The 21711-nt window shown below is 45.8% G+C and overlaps 1 protein-coding gene across 2 annotated transcripts; it reads right to left on the bottom strand.

Moving 5' to 3' along the window:
• Positions 1-406: 406 nt before the first annotated feature.
• On the bottom strand, positions 407-10971 carry NOSIP (nitric oxide synthase interacting protein). 2 transcript variants are annotated; one of them, XM_075605757.1, is made up of 9 exons: positions 10827-10971; positions 10107-10216; positions 9480-9585; positions 8930-9011; positions 7776-7917; positions 7174-7301; positions 6302-6489; positions 4563-4671; positions 407-665 (listed from the first exon to the last, which is right to left on the bottom strand). In XM_075605757.1, exons 2-9 carry the CDS (start codon positions 10174-10176, stop codon positions 594-596), a joined length of 897 nt encoding a protein of 298 aa, XP_075461872.1. In that variant the 5' UTR covers positions 10177-10216; positions 10827-10971; the 3' UTR covers positions 407-593. The 2 variants fall into 2 exon arrangements, with proteins under 2 accessions (XP_075461872.1, XP_075461873.1); XM_075605758.1 differs by lacking the exon at positions 10827-10971 and adding an exon at positions 10568-10805.
• Positions 10972-21711: the final 10740 nt, after the last annotated feature.

Here is a 21711-nt window from a genome sequence, read left to right as displayed (position 1 = left end):
GCGGGTATCTCTATGCAGTTTAAAGCACGTCACATGGGCCAATAGGAACTGCACCGGGTCACGTCACCGCTTCCTATTGGCCCGGGAGCTTAAAAAAAAAAAAATGAGCCTGGAGCTGCTACTGGCACCAACTACATAGGTAAGTACCTCTGGAAGCAAGGGGGGCCCCGGAGCTGAAATTAATGGGGGCCACATTTCCTGCTTCAATCCTTTATAAAAAATAAAATAAAACCGGCTTGGATTGCCACTTTAAAAAAAAAAATCTCTTTAACCTGACCCGTGTTACATTTATTGTATACCACTCGAAATATAGATCGATTTCCAACACCATTCCTTTTCGCTCTCCTTGTTCATCTATTGTCCCTATGTATTCTATATAGAACACGTATATATTGTGACCAGACAATTTCCGTATGTAACTTTATTTCTGTTGTTGTACTTCTGGGTGACTGGTCCAGTAAGTTTGGAAGATTCCCTATCCCTTACTTTTTTCTGTACACTCAAATTTGTAGTTAAATATAAAACACAAATGAACAAAACCCAGCTCAGAGACATTGAGGGGCACCGTAGGGCGGGAAGATGTTCGGTTAGATTCACGCTTGCATGACAGGCCTGGACTCCTTCGCCTGTAGCTGGACTCCAGATCCTGAGAAGCCTGTGCCCCCCTGTGACAAAGAAAGGGTTCTATTAAACACAATCCACGGTCAGGCAACCTCACTTTATCTGAAAAGCATCGACACCAGCAACGAGACTTATTTTCAAGAAAATCTGTGAATTAAAAAGGAGTTGGATATATTGGTATTGTAGATTTGAATGTTGTGATAACGTCAGAATGTATAAAAAGAAGCATTGAGGTGTGTGTGTGTGTGTGTGTGTATTTACGTATCTCAGCAGCCAGCATGTAAATTGTGAAATGTATGTCAATATGGAAAAGCCCCATCAGAAGAAGAGGCTGAAAATGATGGTGCTGTAAATGAGAGGTGCTCAACTCCAGGCCTCAAAACCCACCCAACAAGTCTGGTTTTCAGGATATCCCAGCTTCAGCAGAGGTGGCTCAAATCAGTCCCTGCTTCATCATTAAGCCACTTATGTTGAAGTAGGGGTTGATTTAACCACCACCGCTGCTGAAGCTGGGAAATCCTGACATGTTGGGTGGGGTTTGGGAACCCCTGCTGTAAGATATATGCTAGCTCCTATCTTTAGGTTTGATCCAACTACACAGCTTAAGAACGGTGGATGGGACGCACAATAAACAAACATCACCCTCCCAGAGACCATCTCTGTTAGTGGCAGGGCTATACACACTTCTGACATGAGCCCCTGAGGTCTGAGCACAGAGATACACGCAGATATAGGTAGTGATACATTGTGAAGATATGCTACAATCTGAAAGATGTGACATCTGACTGGACAAGTTCAGAAAACGAACATGTCAGAGAATCCAGCAACTTCAGGAATCGATTGAAACTGTTTTTATACGCACTATTTGCACTTTTAATGGGGTACTCATTTTGTAAATATACAAAACCCCTTAAATATACGAAATAGATAATATACAGTGGCAACAAAAAGTTTGTGAACCCCTTAGGATTTTCACATATTTCAAACCTAAAATGTTATTAGACCTTAATCCAAGTCCTAATAATAGATAAAGATAACCCGATTAAAACAAATGACAAAAACATGATACTTTTTCAACATTTATATATCCACAAATGATTCAACATTCAATATCCATGTGTGAAAAAGTATGTGAACCTTTAGATTCAGTACCTGGTGCCGCACCCTTGAGCAGCAATGACTTTCAACTAAGCGTTTCCTGTAACTGCTGGTTAGTCTCACAGCGGTTTTGAGGAATTTTGACCCATTCCTCCTTACAGAACTGCTTAAACTCTGACATTTGAAGCTTTCCTTGCATGGACAGCTTGCTTCAGGTTCTGCCACTACATTTCAATGGTGTTTAGGCCCGGACTTTGAGTAGGCAATTCTAAAATGCGGAATGTCTTCTTCTGCAGCCATTCTTTTGTAGATCTGCTTGTATGTTTAGGATCATTGTCTTGCTGCATGATCCACTTTCACTTCAGCTTACGGACGAATGGCCTGACATTCTCCTCTAGAATCTTGATACACTGCAGAATTCCTGGTTGTGTCAATGATGGCAATGCTGTCCCGGCCTGAGGCAGCAAAGAGATATCAGCTGCGGGACGATTACACGTGGAACTAACGCTTTAAAAGCCAGCGGACTTGTAAAAAGGATATCAAATTTCTATAACTGATATTTACTCTTTTGGGATTTTCTGATATTTACCTGGACATTTTATTTGTTATACAAGCAATGACTGAGCACTTTGTTACAGTTACAGTTGTAATTTTGATATACACTTAATTTGGTGATATTCATTTAGCACACTTTGATATCTCTTGCATCCTGAGGCAGCAAAGCAGCCCCAAACCATCACACACACTACCATGCTTGACGGTTGGGATGAGGTTCTTCTGTTCGGATGCATTGTTTGGTTTCCGCCAAACATAACCATTCTCATTAAGGTCAAAAAGTTCTACCTATGACTCGTCTGTCCAGAGAACATTGTTCCAGAAGTCTTGTGGATCATCTATGTGCTCTTTGGCAAACTTCAGATCTGCAGCAATGTTCCTTTTAGAGAGTTGTGGTCTCCTCCTGGCTATCCTTCCATGAATACCATTCTTCTTCTCAGTACCAGTCTTTTTCTGATAGTTGAGTCATGAACACTCACATTAGCCAAGGTGAGAGGGGCCTACAGATCCTTGGATGTTACTCTTGGATTCTTTGTGACTTCCTGGATGATTTGCCGGTTTGTTCTTGGAGAGATTTTGGTAGCACGAACGTTCCTGGGTAGAGTGACTTTGGTCTTCAAGTTTCTCCATTTGTCTAACAGTGGATTGGTGGAGCCCCAAATCCTTAGAAATTGTTTTGTAACCCTTTCTAGACTGATGAGCATCAATAGAAAGAATCGGAGCACCTGGGCTCCTGTGTCAATGCTCCAGTGTACACAAATCTCAATAAAGAATATGTGCAACCATTAAATGATATATATTCATATGAAGAATGTTGACAATGATCTCAGGCTTTGAAAAAAAGAAGTTGCTTCATAAAGGTCATATGATGATCCAATTTTGAGGAAAGATAACATACATGATAGCAATATGAGAGGATGACCCCGTCACCCGTAGTAAAGTAACACCCGAACCCTTTCAGTAAGCTTAGTTCTCTCTCCCCTGGAGGCTAGACTTGAAAGCACCTGGTATATAAACCAAGCAATAGTAAAGAGCAATAAAGTACTCACAGATTGTTGAATAATGACCCGAAGTCAGCATGCTCACGGCTCTGTCTAAATCACGAAAGTAGTATCCCATGGGGGAAACAAGTGAGCGGTGGACTGCTAGTCAACCTGAAAAATGACGGAGCCTGGATCGCTTCAACGGATGGAGAAAGAAAACAAACTCTTTATTCAAACGTTCGCAACATCGTATCACACAGACTGGGGGAACCTCTGACGTGTTTCACACACGTTCCATACAAGTCCATACATGTTTATATAGCAATATTTATGAACTATGTATTGATGTTAGCTCTCCTACATCATGTTTTTATTCTTGTCTTGTGTGCCGTCATGTGGGGTTGATCATTGCTGCTGCGCCACTGTGGTTTCCTGGACACAGCCCTCCGATTTTGATTCCGCCACGGGGACTGTGTTTACGAACACACGGCTGGGCATCTGGTAAGTGATCCGCCTACATATGCCGGCACTGTGAGAGGAACCATACGCTTTGACAAAGCGCACGCATGCGCGAAACGCGTCAGAGGTTCCTCAGTCTGTGTGATACGATGTTGTGGACGATTCAATAGAGTTTTTTTCATCCGTTGAAGTGATCCAGCCTCCGTCATTTTTTAGGTTGATTCTAAGTATCCCCTTTAATTAGCTGATAAAAAAAAACAAAAAAAAAAAAAAACAGGATTTCACATACCAACTCCTAATTACTCATAGTTTGTCTAACTCATACATCATTTTGTTTCAAAAGACATGGAATTGGTTAATATAAACCCTATTGGATATTTAAGAAGACTGGTTTTGATTCAAGGTTATCATGGAAAAACTAGAATTTCCGTAATTATCATTGGGATTCACAAACTTCTCTCACCACTGTGTGTACACACACGCACACGCACACGCACACGCACACGCACACGCACACGCACACGCACACAATAAATGGTGCTGGCTACATTATTTTTTTTTATTTTATTTTTTTTACATATATGGTAAAAAATAAGAAGTTTTGTATATTTACCGCAACAAGCTGGCAGATATTCATTAGCGCAAAGTAAATGAGATATTCATTGATTTTTATATAACTTGCCATTTAAACTTCAGGAATACATTATTTTGCTTTGCATAGTAATGCTCATAATGCAAATGTTAAGAAAACCCTGGTTTAAATTAAGTCACATGCTTCAACTCATCTTCCGATACCCAAATGATCTCCATGACTTGCCTGCTCCTGTAATTACTACATGCACATACCCTCTGTAGTACGACGATATCTCTTTCCTTCAGCTTGTCCCCAGTGATTGGATCAGTCATATCCTTCTTGATTAGCCTCTCCACACACTCCAGTGTAACCACTGCCCCTCTGGTTAGTTCATTAATAATAGACAGAATGGAAATCCGTTAGAAATGCTAATTAACAGAACAGTAACCACATTCCCTTGCAGAAGGAACACATTTCCCAAAAAGAAGAGCTAACTAAATGCCCTTTTCCTTGCACTGGAAGAACATCACATAATAGAAACAAAAAGGACACGATTTTAATACTGAAACCAATTTACTGTAGGGGTCTCATGTCACTAAGACCTATGGCTAAATTATATATGCTCCCAAGTGACCGTCGACTTCAATTGGGATTTTCCGTCGACAACAACCTGAACGGCAGATCCGTACTCTATAAAATGTACCCCTTTATCTTAAAACGAAATACCAACTTTGTACAAATCTCGTGTGGTAACCTTTACTCTTCATATTGCAGTACTTAATATAGTCTCTATTATGTTTGGCTAACCAGGGCTCTACATAAAGAGGTCACCTGACAGTTGAGATCAGTACTTAAGCAGAATGGGATCAATGGAAAAAATCTCTTGTTTTCTTCATTGGTTGAGGTTTAGAGGCCAAAATCACTTAACTGCAAAATCCCCTTTGTATGATAGAGCAACTCTAATTTTAGACGCAGCTGGAAAGAAAACAGTTCACACAAACACTATGTATCCCTATCTTTCAGTTTATCCTTCCTGCCACAAGCAACATGGCCGCCTCAGGCCCCCCCCCCAAGGTGGAGCTTCCTCCATTTTCCCCTCCTACATCTGACTACTGATTGGTTCGCAAAGTGGGTACGGCCTGATTATAAGGCAAGTATGTACTTTCCAAATTAACATTTTTTTTTTTTTTAAACCGCCTTACAATCGGGCAAAACTTATGTGTGTTATATAGGGTTTATTTTATGATATAGATCAGTGATTTCCAACCTTTTTTGTTTGGAGGAACCCTTGAAATATTTTGAAAAATCTCGGGGATCCCCTATCTGGCTGACACATATTAGGTTCGACAGGGGTCAGTCACAACATTTCACACCTCACGAGCCACATCTATTTCCCACCCTCTGCCCATGTATTTCTCTCCCATCCATCTCTCTAACTCTCCCCCCTCCCGCCTCGCATGTATTTATCCCTTGCGTCTCACTCTTACTCCCTCTTTTCCTCACTCACTCCCTCCTGCCCCCCTCTTCTCTCACTCGCCCCTACCTTCGTCAATTACCCCACTCTCAATCCACCCTACAAAATACATACCAAAAAACCCTACCCCCAGGGGGCAGGGGGGGGGGTGTGGTCCATAGGAGGAACCCCTGGGACTGCTTCAAGGAGCCCCAGGGTTCCACAGAACCCAGGTTGGGAATCACTGATATAGATATATATACCGACAAGTGCAGTGTTAAGTAAAGTTAGTCCCTTTCTGAACCACCAGAGGTCAGTCTAGATCTGTGAGACAACAGATGCTCCGTACAGCCACGTACTTTCTGAACAAATGCAAATGGATGTCTAGACAACAGAATGCCATGGGGTGGTCGCAAGAAAATACATAGCGACAACCCAAAGAGCACCATCATTTTGCTGGCTGAGAATAAAACACGGAACTCTGGCTACAGTGGAATAAGAGAAGTTCATAAGACTAATATATGTAATTGAGCAGTGCATGGTGTGCCTCAGACTTACGAAGGCCGCAGCACAGCGCATGGGACGCAGTTACCCAGCATGTCCCGTGTAACAGCGCAGACATATCTGTCCTGGCGATTTATTAGGCTCACGCGATCCACCTTCTTATCCACTGGTGTGAACTTTACGGTGATCAGGTCTTTCATCTTCAGAGGCTTCCCACTCATGGGGCAGTAGACGGTCTTGTCCTGGAAAGAGTGAGCAGATGTGGACAATCTCAATCTGCCATCGATATATTTGCTGTGCTTTAATGGTGTTATAATATAGTATGTGTGACTACATTGTAACCACCAACATTTTAACTCCTCCAGTCATGACAATGTCACTGTACCTTTAAAAAAAAAAACGCTCTTAAGCCAATGCTTGTAGCAAATTTAGAAAAACTGTGCTCAATTTTAAGATATTATAAAATCTGTTTAAAAAAAAAACTGGGGGAAATGCTTTTTGGGACCTCATTTTAGGCTTATGCAAGGTCTATGCTCTAAAAACAGGGGGGGGGGGGCGTTTAAAGCTTTCAAATATATATCATAGTAGTGGTACTCTGGGTTTGCAAATAAAAAAAAGGGAGGTACCACATATCCCTAGTACCATTACACTTTGACCAGTGTCCTCAAGCCTCCCAAACAGGTCAGGTTTTCAGGATATCCCTGCTTCAGCACAGGTTGCTCAATCAGTGGCTCAGTCTTCGACAACCTGACCTGTTGGGGGGGCTGGATGACTGCAGTTGAGCACCCCTTGGCTAAGACATAGTTTATGCATGGTGCACCAGTATTCCCTGCTGTGCTGGATACTGTGGGGAGATCTACAATATGGGAAATATTTCAAACAAACAGGAAAATAAAGAGGGGACTTAAAGAGTAATCGGCTCTTACCGGCTTCTTTACCACAGAGGATTTGGCCTCTGGAGTCAGTGATGGGATCCAAAAGCTTGGAAGATGCTTATTCTTCTCACCGCTCGGCTTACTGCTGCCAGGCTGAGGAGTATCCGCGCTGTCCTCCTCTTTACCACAAAACAACAAAGTGGGGTCAATCACAGAAAGGTAAACATGTTTTTTAGTTCCAATTCAATATCATTTTGTACACCGAGAAAGAACGGAAAGAAGAACAAGCAGGTGGCTTATGAGCACACTCCTGAGTATAACAGGAGTTGCTAGACTACAGTTTGAATATGTTCTACCTTTAATTCTTTTCACTGTCTATTGGTGAACCGCTATAAATATAAATGACAAGAATAAAGTAACCCGCGTGTACTCCGCTCAACTGACTTTCAATGCAACTATTCCCGTGTGAAATGCAAACTTACAGAAAGCTGGAAGACTATGCGGCTCTGCAATAATTTGTACTGCCCCCAATAAGGAAATAGGTGCCTTTTTCCAGTTACACACAAAAACCCCAGAATAAAATGTAATATTTTCCCAGAGAAACTATTGCTTTTATCATGTAATCTCCATCAGCAGCAAAGGCCTGGACGTACCAGATTTCCGTGTGAAAGGGTTCAATGGCTTGCTGATGATGGACATTTCTTTATCCAGAAACACTTTCATTTGGGATTCCTTTGCTGCTTTGTTTAACTCCTCCATTTCTGTCTTCTTTTCATTTTTTTGTTTCTCATATGCCTGCACGAAAGAAAGACATTCCCTTCTAACTGCTTAGTGCATGTTTAGGTCCTTGCACTACTTGTACTAAGTGCTAGAGATGGAGACAGCACTCGCCACTCAAGACAAGTTAAGATATTTGTAGTTCTAAAAGAATGGGGGGGGGACAGGGCAGAGGAACAAACTGTTTAGTGCATGAAATAGATGGGAGTCCCCTCCTCATCACTAGCAACCCATCTATATGTAGCACCTGCTAAAAATATATGTATACTGTGAACAAAAATAAGTTAATCTACGCCACCTATCACATGGTGCGATATGGAATAAGAGACCCTGATCTGCCTGGCAACGACAGAACACATTAGATTGGATAAGAAGAGAAACAGATAGAATGTTGAAACAAACGTTCAGCTTTAGAGAGACAGAGAGAGTCCAACTACCAATCTGATAAGATATACAGTATATAGTTTTGTATAAGAGATAAGGGCCGCCGGCTTAAGGTAGCCAAGGGGTAATAAATCACCAGTAAATATATAAACAAATCTCGTCTGGATTAATTCAAGGGGTCCAATTATGGTGTACTATGGGAGGAAGGACGCAGGCCCCTCCACAGCACATATAGACAGTGTAAATGGGGGGGGGGGTTACATATACAAGTAAAGCACTCTCAGCACCCTAGTAATACACAAGTTCATTCACACTGCAAACAGGAGATAAAGTTAATAAAAGGAGGAACGTCACATCAGTCCTCACAGATGCAAAGTGTGTGTATTGAAAGCTTCATATATCACAAGTAAAACTTAAATATTTTATGTAAAAGGTAAAGAACAACAATGTGCCCCACTTCAACAGTGTCCCATTACATAAAAAGTGCCAGCCGTTCTCAGGACTGATGTGACATTTCCTACTTTATTAACAATACTTCTGCTTGCAGTGTGAATGAAAATACATATTCAAGTGCTGGATCTGCTTTACTTATTGCACTACTTGCAATCATTCACCCGGCCCCAAAATGTTGTAAAATGTGTTCTACCTTCATCTGCCGAGCCATCTCCTTCTTCTGGTGCAGGATGTATTCCAAAATAGCTTCCTTCTCATAAATGTACCCATCTGGTCTTTGGAGGAGAAATAAAAAAAAATTAGCAACTGTACAGTATTGTACATGGTTTACTATTTCAAGTAAAAGCATTGTGTAGTATGTTAAAACATTTCACATACTGTAGAACAGCAATACAAGTACAGGTAGTCCTCGCTACCCGTCATTTCACTTTACGACGGATGGCATATCTGACACTTTACAATGCCACCCTATGGGCCCTTTTCCGACGCCGGAATGCGTTATCCAACGCTCACCGCCACTGATCAACATGGGACTCACTTTACAACGGTTTCACTATCCAAAGCTTTTTCTAGAATGGATTGCGTTGGATAACTGAGGAATGCCTGTACTAAAATACTATGATATAATTTTTTTTTTTTTTTTTATACATTCTATTCTCCACTCCTTTGCTACCACATCACACTAGGCCAAATTGTCTTTTCTCCAAGAAATAGAAGATGCAAATATAGCAGGAAATACCTACGTCAACACAGGATCTTTACATGGTTGTAGGGAAAGGCAACAACAATCAAAATCCTTCACTGCGTCTTTGCTAAGACGAATAGTCTGCGTCCCATATCCAGAGGCAGCTAAAGTACACAAAAATGACATCAAAGAGCATTCTGGGTTTAAAAGGCTATCCAACATCCATAGAAGATGATAAATAGAAGTCTAATAGCAGTATGCTCAAAATGCAACAAACATACCCTTTGTCTGCATACACCTCCTAATACTAGCGAGTACAAATTTAGCCCCAGATTTATTGCACCCGGTGCAACAAGTCAAACTCTGCCCGGAAAAGTAAATACCACAGGATGCCTGCAGGGGGTCTCCACTTACAAATGGAACCAGCCACAGAGAAATTTCCCACTACCGTGGTATTCCACAGTTTCCCCTGGCCTCACAAACATTAAATCTGGTTATATCTGTACATGACAGAGAACCATTTTCATATACACCCAGCTACAGATAACTGGGCCTGATAGACAGTTTGGTTTAGCCGTTATTTACAAAATGCTATAAGGCATCTAATTGTAAGAGTTGGTTTTGTTGAAATGGTTCATTTGTTTAATTCATTATCCAATCAAATGAAAATAAAACTACTACACACCGGTATCTTTCCTCTTCTCATAGTAGGTGTACACAGCCCCAGCTGTACAGTTTTTTCCATGTCTTGTCATCTTCTATCAGGAACCTGGGAATGTCCTGTGGTTACAATTTCTGCAGAGACAAATTCCGATTTTAATTGCAACACATCGCAAACACAAAGTTAATGAGTGATCATATTCAGAATTGGTACTGCTTTAAAACACTCAATCTTAACTCAAGTAGTTTAAAGTCCCAAAACCAACAAGAGGTCTTCATATAGTTTCAGATCTAATCATTTTTACTTGGTAGGACAGCGCTACACAAACAGCAGGGTAGTCTGGATGTGTATCTCAAGATGACACTGTGTTTATAAACCCCGCCCCACCCCCCACAATTAATAGTCTAGTTGGGTCCGGCAATAACTCATTAAGCTCCTATGGCCCTGAAATTAAGATCTTACTTCCTATTAAACTCTCCACTTACACATATTGCGAACACACTCTGTCATTTTACTGTAAAATCATTTCCCCCCCATCCCCTGCAATAACATCCTAATCCCCAGCTGTTTTCCTGGGGGGGAAGTGAAGGGGCCGCATTGTGTATGCCCGTTTTTTCCGCGGAATCGTTATATAAACCGATAGCCGGTTCTCAACACAGAGTATAACCGCTCATTGTCTCCCGGGCGACAGCCGGTAGTTACACACGGGGTCTCAGAAGACCAACAAATAGCCCCCACACAGACCTGGGCCCTCCCGGCGCACTTCCGGTACCGCCCCCGTGTTGATACTGTTTATGTCGCGGCTGATTACCGCTGACCAAGCGTCTCAGACTGATGATGTAACTGCGCTGCCTACAAAGAACCACGTGACCTGCGTCTCTCGCGAGGGGAGCGGCTGTCCGCGGGAGGATTCCCGCCTCTCCCGGTCACGTGGGCAGAATCAGAGCGTGACTGGGCGCAAGCGGCCCTCCATTTTATTCATCCGTATTATAAGGAGCGAATGTGCGGTGTCAGGGAAAGTGAATCACACAGATAGAGTGTTGTTATGATAATAAAGGGTTGGACGCAGTGATAATGGGGTCAAGCAGGGATTTCACTATCTCTAGTAATGTGGAGATATGTAGACACTGCTCATTTGCATGTAATTTCCCAGAATACCTTGCTGCAGTGGAAGGACTATGCTGGGAGATAATGGGGAAAAGCAGGATTACAGGTCTATCAGACGTGAATGTCTTCACAAGTGATATTTTCATCCGAGATATATAGTAAAACAAAGAGTTCAACTATTTCAATGCTTTAATCACTTATGGCATAGACTCCATTCATTTCAACTGAAGCATAACAATTAATAATGCCTGTGTTCACATGAGTCAGGGTAAATACCATGTAAAAAGTTGTCATGTTTCCAATATACTGGGACAGGAACTAGATACACCCGGTTCTCAGGTTTCTGTTACCAGAAAGGCAGTGTAGGAACCCGTTTAAACGCTGCCGCATCAGATATTTCACAGAGATTAGGGCATTCCAGTTATTATATGTAGGTAACAATGTCCATAGAGTAGGGGTTCTCAAGCTCCCCAACAGGTCAGGTTTTCAGGATATCCCTGCTTCAGCAAAGGTGGCTCAATCAGCCAGACTGAGCCACTGATTGAACCACTTGTGCTGAAACTGGGATATCCTTAAAAGCTGGCCTGTTGGGGGGTAGGGGGGTCTTGAGGACCGGAGTTGAGAACCCCCTGCCATATTGCAAAGACAAGACTTTTCTTAGGCTGAGCTCAGACAGAACGCGATGCGACGTGCGTGCGCACGTTCACCACTCATTCGCTGTGTTCTGTGGGAGTTTTCAAACAGAAAACGACCCCAGGCGGTGAAGTGCTGCGTTGTACCGGCTGTAGCTCAAGCTTTCAACTGAAGTTGAAATTTCAAGCAGCAGCCGCGTCACGTGCACTTCTCCAGCCAATCAGAAACATGCACACTATTTTTTTTCTTCTTAAGTTACGCCCCCAATCGCGTCATTCTGTCTGCTGGGGATGTTCACACATCACGCCCGGCAGACAGGCTCGCGAACGCACGTCCATGTAGCAGTCTGTCTGAGCGAGGCCTAAGATGTTCCTTTCCATACGATGAAGTTCAAAGATCTACGTACGATAGGTATTGGTCCTGGAGAAACGGAAATTTGTTGTAGGTTGTACTATATTTCAGGGAACAAACATTCGAGTTCATCGTAGGCCTTGAAAAACACACTCGTCCACTTTCCCGGGCTACGGGTAAAATCCGGGGTGCCTAGCCCACGGCTGCTGCCGAACGTTTTTGGAAGCAGAGCTGCCGATCCGCGTGCTGCTTCCAAAGTCGCGCCCCATGAGGTCTTGCATCTGCTTCCAATGAGGTTCTGCAGGAGAACAGCGGTCTTTCTTGCGCCGGGCCCCACGTGTAATGAGTCACCTCCTGCATTGGACTGGTATAGGCAAGTAAAAAAAAATTGTTCATAGATGAAATGATAGTGTACAGAGACCGTACACTTTAATAAACCTATGGGACTTTTGAAAGCTCTATCATGGTTTCATCTGTGAAGAAAGCCAAAGGTTCCTTAAAGTGATCGACCTACAACAAATGTAACCTTCCTGAAGAATTAAAATGTATTTAGTTGCCAGTGCTTTTTTTTCTGTGCTTTGTGCCAAATCTCTGTTTTATAAAGTCACTTCAGACACTTTGAAAAGTAACACATATTTAAAACATTGCTGCTGTGTATCATAAAAATCTACTATTGGCTGAACTGACACAGCACCTATACACAGCATACTATTCAATAGCGTTTAGGCTACTACTGTAATGGTGCTTATATTTCCACTCTTAGGGGTATATCCAATAATCCCCGAAGTACAATGTACCCCCATTGTCCGAGGTGCAGAATATGTTGCGCTTTCCAAATTAACGATAATAATTGTATGATCGGCCTAAAACACCAACATTGAAGTTGAATACGCAACTCAATTAAATTCACGAAATTGTACTGTAAAGAATGTGTAGTGTTCTAGATACCAAAGCACTTTGGAGTTATAAAACATTGTTTTTCTCTTCATTGTTATAACTGGCATTTAGTTTGATTAATTTAGTTGATATGCTGTCACTGACAACCAATGTAACAACTAATTCAATGTAAACATTTAAATTGTTTAAAATATAACATATTTTGGTTTTAAAAGTTAATACGGCTATGTATGTATGTATGCATATCTTTATTTTGTATAGCACTGACGGTATTCAGCGAGTCACAAATACAATACAGTACAGGGGATTATAATAATACAATAAACGCAGCAAAATCAGACAATAGGAAAGGAAATCCCTGCCCCGGAGAGGTTACAATCTAACTGGTATGTTGGGAGGCTTACAAAGACAGCAGGTGAGGGAATAAGTGCAGAAAATTACAGTGCCTGGCCAGGGTGGTTGGTAGGAGAGACTGAGTGTGGGACAGTAGCCATGAGTCCAAGCTATTGGGATGCTTCTTTTGCGAGGTGAGTTTTAAGGTTGGTCGCTATTAACCCATCTAATTTAACACTATTAGCAGGGAGGAGACAGGGAGGCATGGGTGAGAGCAGGTGTGCATAAGGCTGAGTCTGGGATTAGGAGAGATATCCCCAGCAGCAAGTAGGCGTAGTAGAGAGAGAGCGAGAGAGGAGGTGAATAGAGGATTTGTGGGGGTGCTTTTTGTTGACAGGTGTCAAAGTTGTTGGGAAAGAGGTTTGTAAATAATGGTGCAGTGTTTGGGCACATACAAAGGTGGAGGGGAGGAGAGATGAAGAAATGTGGATAGACGGGGAGAGAGAAGTTGGAGAGAACAGAAAAGTTTACTAAGGAGGGAGAAAACAGCAAACAGAAAAAACAACAGGGAGAGCATAATGAGATACAGGTAGGAGTAGAGAGCATTGTTGCACTGAAGTTTAAGCAGCAGTTTAGAAACAGAGTATATAGATGTGTACAAATTGTCAGAGCATTTAGAAAGCCAATTTCTCATAGTTGCAGGGTTGTTGTTGAAGTGCAGAGTCCAGTTCTTCTTGTAGTACTCACCTCCAATATTAATTCCACAGACACTTCATATGTAACACTTCATATGTAACACAAGATGTTATATAAATCTCCCTCTCTCCCTATATACACACACACACACACTATATAAATAATCTCATCATCATCCCTTCTCGATTCTTTTTCTTTGCTGGATGAAGGCCTCCCCAATGATCTTCCAGGTATTGCGGTTGCAGCCTTTCCACGTTGCTCCAACAAATGTTATGATTTCATCCTCCCATCTTACTTTTGGTCGTCGTTTTGGTCTTTTACTCTCTTGGAATCCAGTTGAGTATCATCTTTGTCCAACACTGGTTATTTCTTCTCGCGATATGTCCGGCCCACTGCCATTTTAATTTCTTCGCCTTTGTGATGATGTCACAGACTTTTGTTTGGTTCCAAACCCATTAATTCTTTTTCCTGTCTTCGGGTAATACATCTCTCCAAACTTCTTTGCTTTGTCTGAAGTTTCTAAATTATCTCCGCATCTAGGGTCCAAGTTTTACATCCACACAGTAGGTGAGCACGGTCGAAAAAGTTTGTCTTGAGGCACAGTGGAATGTTCCCTTAAACTATTGTCTTGTTTCTTCCAAATATGCTCCATCCCATCTTGATTCTCCTATTGATTTAATTGAAAGGGTTCCAATCCATTGTTACTTGGCCAAGGTAGACATAGTCTTCAACTTCTTCTAGTTCTGTAAGGCCTCGGGGAACACCTCTCCCAAAGAGGGTTCCCCCCGCGACACTGCTCACACGGCGCGCTCCAGCTCCACTGGTTCACCGCCGCGAGCGGGACCCTCCTTCCTTCTCCTGGTCCCCGCGGCTGCTACGGGACGCGCGCACGCCCACGTCCTCCCGCAGAAGGAGCTCCCACCCCCAGCTCGGGCCGCGCGTACCTCTCCCGCGCGGTGCACACGCCTGATGCGCGTACACCGCCCACAAGCCTCGCGTTCAGCTGTGGCAATCTTCCCTCACCTATCCCTGCCTCACATGGGGCCGCTCCTCCATCCCTCCCTCTCTTCCCATTGGGCTCTCTTCTCATTTATACCCTGCTCAGCCATTCCTTCTTTGGCTGAGCATAGCTTTGTGTGACCTGCGTTACCCATGGTCGTGCCTGCCTTAGTACCTTGTCTCTGTGTCTTCTAGTGATCTCCCGTGTACCGAACCGGCTTGACTGCGGACCCGCTCTGGACTTAGACCTCTGGCTTGCCCTCTGACCTCCCGAACTCTCCTATCCTCCACCTCGGCTTACGGATTCCAACCTACCTCCCGGCTCAAAACCCCAAGGCTCTCGGCACCGGTGATTCTACTGGAACTGCCCTAGTATCCGGCGAGTATCTGAACTAACACCTTATCTCCCGTGCAGTTCCGGACGCCTACTATCCACCTTCCAGGCATGCCCCCGCAGCTGTGGGTGCAAGTATTACCCTTTTCACCTCAGTTCTGGGGTCCCTCCTTGTCCGTGGTGAGCGCAGCGTGACATTATGCTCAGCCCAACGGACATGGACCCCGGAGAGGTTGAGCAACCCAGTGCCATGGATCGACTCCTTCAGGTGGAGGCGCAACTCAACTCCATGCCTCAAGAATCTCTCTGTTGCAGCATTCCCCAGGCTCCTCTGCCATGGCAGCCGCGGTGTTGCCTTCTTTGGGTCTCCCCACGGCTTCGGACCCTCGCCTCCCGGCTCCCAATCGTTATGCAGGGGATCCCCACGAGTGCAGAGGATTCATCAATCAGTGTGAAATCCAATTCGATCTGTCTCCATCGCGCTTTCCTACTGCACGCTCCAGGGTGGCTTACATCATCTCGCTATTGACCGGAAATGCCCTGGCCTGGGCATCCCCCATCTGGGAAAGGAGGGCCGACATGACGCATGATTATCCCCTTGCATATTTAAGCAAGTATTTGATATGCCTGGTCGCAAGATCACGGCAGATTCCTCTTTGTTCCATCTCTCTCAAGGTACCCGTCCCGTCGCCCAGTATGCTCTGGAGTTCTGGACCATCGCGGCCGAGACCTCTTGGAATGACGACGCCCTCTCCGCAGCCTTCTGGCAGGGATTGTCCGAATCCATCAAGGACCAGCTGGCGACTCTGGAGAGACCCACCAGATTGGAGGACCTCATTGCTGTCTGCATCCGCGTGGAGCAGCGCCTTCGGGAGAGAAGACTTGAACGCGCGCTCCCTCGTGCCGCCTCTCCCCGGGCTACCAGCCGCAGTCTTGTCCCTTATGTCCCCCAACCAATAGATGAACCTGAACCTATGCAGCTCGGAAGTCATCGGCTGTCCGCTTCCGAGAGACAGCGCCCACGAGATGGTGGGCTGTGTCACTACTGCGAGCATCCCGGCCATCTGCTGGCGAGCTGTCCCTTGCGTCCGGGAAACGCCAAAACCTAATGAGGTATGAGGGGTTTCTCGTTGGGTACAATCTCTTCCTCTTTCCCTTCTCCGAAGAAACTTCCTACTCGGATAATGCTGTCCATCTCTCTTGCCTGGAATAACTTCCAGATTCCCGCCTCCGCATTCATAGATTCCGGGTCTCAAGGAAACTTTATTGATCAGGATTTTGCCAGCAGGAACAATATTCCTTTCCAATCTAAAGCTGTTCCCGTTGGCTTATAGGCCATAGACGGGCGCCTACTCCAACCAGCTTTTATTTCCTTGGAGACTTGCTCTCTATCCCTCTCCACAGAGGACGGTCACCAAGAGAAGATTACCTTGGACGTGATCCACACTCCATCAGTGGAGGTGATTCTGGGACTCTCATGGTTGCAACTGCACAACCCACAGCTGGATTGGACTAACAAGGAACTCATACGATGGAGCTCCCAGTGCCTCAAGACTTGTCTTCCCCTAAAACAGACGGTTGCCGGAGTGGAACTACCCGCGGAGTACAAAACTTCCCTCCCAGCGGTCTACTGGGACCTTGCAGATGTTTTTGACAAAGTGCGTTCTGAGGTGCTTGTGGCGAAAATGGGGGGGTAATCAGCGCATTAATAAAGGCAGTGGGCTCAGCTGGTTACCCCTATTTCGTATTGGGGATGAAGGGGTTAATATTATATGCTGTTCCCCTTTTAAGACTGCTAATTTAGGAACAAATGTTATGCATAGATGAAAGAACCCCCCCCCCCGGTTGGGAGATGCCGATGCGTCTAGTAGATGAAAGACTCCAGATTCTTACAATGTCACTTAATCAGGATATTTCTGAGTAGCAGGTCCTGTTACTCAGCCTGGATATTTCACACCTTGGGACCAAACTCCAGACATTGCGTCCCCAGAAATGAGTGGCCCCTTTTTACTTAGCAGTGCTACCAAGCTGCTTACTGAGCATGCTCAGAGTTACCTGAGCTGGCTGTAGGATTTGCCCATGTGACATGGCAGGTTCTGATAGGAGGAAGATAATTCCTTGCCAATGGGATGAGGCTAATGTAACACTTCACAGGCCCTTGTCCTTAAAAAGGCCTGTACCCCTCATTCCTGTGTTGTTCCTGCTGTTGTTGCTGTGTTGCTGTTGTTGCTGTTACCTGATTTCTTCAAGCGGATAAGACCTGAGTACAGCGGCTACGATTCCAGAACGCAAGGGGTTAAAAACATCGCAACAAGGAAACTTGCCCTGCTTCAGGATTTCGTTAGCCCTGGGGATCCAGCAAATCCCAGAGAACCAGAAAGGACTTTGCACATTCACAGAAGGATTGGACTGCCTATTTATTTGGCAATTTGCAAATGGACTACATTTTGAAAGACAATCTCTTGGTGCTTTGCATCTTTCTGGACATTATCCTCTGTTTCTCTACCCGTGAGTGTAATTATTAAGTTTATTCTGCAGTTGTTGTGTGTTTGCCTATCAAGGGAATAAATCTCAGTTTATTTTGCTCAACCTGTTCTGCTCAATCAGGATCCACGAAATATAAATGTGTTATTAAGCGCGTCTCCCGTCACAGGCGTTTAAAACTACCACCCTATGCCCTAGGTATAAGACTTCAGCCATCCCTACTAAGCACTTGGTGGGTTCTAAGGTGAGACCTGCCTCCCTAATCCTGGCTAGCACCGCAGCTACATGAAGTAAGTGTGATTCCCAGGAGTTACTGAACACAGCAATATCATCCAGATAAGCCCTTGCAACCCCTTGCATGCCCTCTAGCAAACGATTGACCAGGCGTTGGAAGGTAGCCGGTGCATTCTTCATCCCAAATGGCATCACTAAGAACTCATAGAGGCCACTTGGGGTGATGAAAGCCGACTTCTCCCTAGCCTCCTGGGTCAAAGGGATCAGCCAGTACCCTTTACGGAGATCCCTGGTGGTCAGATACCTTGCCCCCGCGAGTTCATCCAGCAACTCATCCATGCGGGACATGGGGTAGGCATCTGAAACCGTCCCTGCATTGAGCTGCCGGTAGTCCACATAGAACCAGGTGGTCCCATCCTTCTTAGGCACTAGGACTACCGGACAAGCCCAAGGGCTCTGGGATGGTACAATTACCCCTAGGGCCAGCATCTCCTCCACCTCCCTCTCTATACTGCCCTTCACCTCTGCTGACACTCTATAAGCGTGCTTATGCAGAGGTCTCCGATCCCCTGTAAGCACTGGGTGCTCAGTGATGTGTGTCCTCTCTGGCTTGTCCGTGAACAGAGCCCTATACTGCTCTAGCATAGCCCTGGCATCTGCTCTCTGCCTGACACTCAGCCGAGCCCCTATCTCCACCTGCTCTCTGGTACCTCCCTGCCTAGCCTCCCCTAGGAGATCTGGCAGAGCTATGTCCTCCTTGAGCATATTGATGTGATAGACTTTGGTCGTCCCTGTCTCCCTAACCCTGGCTAGCACTGCTGCTACCTGTCCTGGAGATAAACCACAGATCTGCCTGAAGCCAACTATCCTCTCCCTGTATGTCCCCACATACCTCTGCACTCTCTCTAGTGCCCTCCTGACCAGGCGGTGGGAGGTAGCCAGAGCATTCCTTATCCTGAATGGCACCCTGACAAACTCACAGAGGCCATTCTGAAGGCTGAAGACTGACTCCCCATTTGCCTTCCTCTCTACACTGTCTGCCACCTCTGCTGATACTCCATAGATATTCTTATGCAGAGGATGCAGATCACCTGGGAGCACAGGCTGATCCGTACTATGTGCCCTGCCCAGCTTGTCTGAGAACAGGACCCTAGGCTGCTCTACCCTATCCCCGGCTTCTGCCCCTGCCTGCCTACCTCCCAGGGCCCCTAGCTCAACTAGGACCCCCCTAGGAAACCCTATCCTACCTAAGAGGCCTGGCACTGCCTGAGCTACTTCCTGAAACATGTTCCCCATTCCTGTTAACAGGTTCAGGAACATCTGCTCATAATCACCCGCTTTACCCTCTGGCTGGCAGGCGTCCCAGGGGTGGCCAAAGTCTGCCACTGCCCCTGCTGCCTCCGGCCAGAAGTAAGGCTGCAACAGCTGAGTTCTCATGTGAGTGACCCCCTGATGCCCCACTAGTGGACTGGGGAAGGCTACCTGCAACAATTGCTGCCTACCCTCCCTGGGTCCCACTAACCGTCTTCTACCTGTCCAGCCCCTGGCTAACCCGGTAGAACCTGGCTCCCTACCCCAGAGCCCGCGGTGCCACAGCCCGTGGTCTGACCCCCCGCTTTCCCAGGACTTGGACGCCCGCTGTCCCATACCTTCTAAGCTGGGGTCAGCTTTCACCGCATCCCTATCTGCTGTCCTTAATTCTAACCACCCACCCTTAGTCTCTAAGTCAGGGGTAACAGGAACAGATAAAGGGAACAGTAAGTCAGTCACTGGTCGCGACTCAGTAGTCTGGCTTACCTGTCTGGTCTCCGCAGAGGCCACTGGAACCGTTGGTCCCAAATGCAGGGGGACAGAGGTTGATTCTGCTGTGATTCCTGATGACAGGCTCTTAGGAATCGCCGCAACAGCAGGCAATTCCGCAGCAACCACACAGATCACAGGCTCCAGGTTATTGCTAAGGCGCACCTCAGCAGTTTCCCTGGACAAAACCCCCACCTCCCTCATGCCATGATTGGCACCCCTATCCACAATGATCTGGGCACCCTGTAAGGACCGCAGCCGTCCATCAGGCATGGTTCTTTGCACCCCGGTGCCCGGGAGCAAATCTTCTGGCTGCACCAGAATAAAAGCAGCACCCAAATCTGGCAAGCTCCCTGCTTGCCGGTCACCAAAGGTAACCCTCCGTGGGTGCCTGCTCAGGACATCAGCAGGCTGCATCTCGACTGATGCACTTGGACATCCTCTGCTCACTGCTGCTGGCTCCAAGGTGACAAAAGCAGCATCTGCCTGGGACATCCCTCTTGGTTGTGGCTCCATGGCTGTGCTCTGTTCCTCTGTGTGGGCCAGCCCAATCTGGGTTACTGGCCCTGCAGCTTGTGAACGTTGCCCCTGATGGGGTCCCCCAGACCGCTCACGGTCCGGGCAATGTGGCCGGATGTGGCCCACCTTGTGGCAATGATAGCACCGTCTCTCAAGCTTGAACTCCCCAGTATAGGGCGTGTCGCTGCCCACTGTATGTTTGGGAGTCCGCTGAGGTGCAGACTTGTCCCCCCTAGCCGGAATGGCTGCCTCTCTGGGGACTGCTGCGTTGCTCACCAAGGCTCTGCTGGTTAAATATTCATTTGCTGGCTCTGCTGCGTCCACAGCAGTTACTCTGGGAACGTCCTGTTCCCCGCTGACCAGGTGGGAGTGAGGGGGCCTTCCAAGCGCTGTCGACAGGAGCTCGAGTCGCTGTTCATAGCTAAGCCCTTCTCCCCAGGCGGTGAGGAGTGCAATGAGTCCAGAGGTAGCAAGTCCGGTCGCCGCAGCGACTGATCCATCTGCACCCCCTGGCACCACGCCACCCTCTTCCAAGCGGTCACTGACATCCTGCACTCCGGGCTGAGTACTGTCTGCTGGCGGGGCCATCCTGCCCTCATATTCTTCTAAATCCTCCTCCAGCTGACTCTTTGAACGACTGTCTGTCGTGAACCCGTACCCCACACATCTCTCCACTATCTGCGCCCGGTTCCAGGTACAAAACCTTCCTGAGCGTGGACTCATGGTGCCACTGGGGTATAGGTCCAGAGACCAGTGAATTATCTCGTGCTTCTTTGGAAGTGTGTGTAAGTTGCCACTTGTCTGAGGAGCTTGCAATCTACAAGGTCCTCACTAAATTGCAGGATACTGCAATATAGGCTCAATCAGTATCCCACCGCTGCCACCAGTTTTAAACGCCTGTGACGGGAGACGCGATTAATAACACATTTATATTTCGTGGATCCTGATTGAGCAGAACAGGTTGAGCAAAATAAACTGAGATTTATTCCCTTGATAGGCAAACACACGACAACTGCAGAATAAACTTAATAATTACACTCACGGGTAGAGAAACAGAGGATAATGTCCAGAAAGATGCAAAGCACCAAGAGATTGTCTTTCAAAATGTAGTCCATTTGCAAATTGCCAAATAAATAGGCAGTCCAATCCTTCTGTGAATGTGCAAAGTCCTTTCTGGTTCTCTGGGATTTGCTGGATCCCAGGGCTAACGAAATCCTGAAGCAGGGCAAGTTTCCTTGTTGC

This window comes from Ascaphus truei, chromosome 6 (assembly GCF_040206685.1).
Source record: "Ascaphus truei isolate aAscTru1 chromosome 6, aAscTru1.hap1, whole genome shotgun sequence".
Taxonomy (NCBI): Eukaryota; Metazoa; Chordata; class Amphibia; order Anura; family Ascaphidae; genus Ascaphus; species Ascaphus truei.
This window is presented reverse-complemented; position numbering and strand designations above follow the sequence as displayed.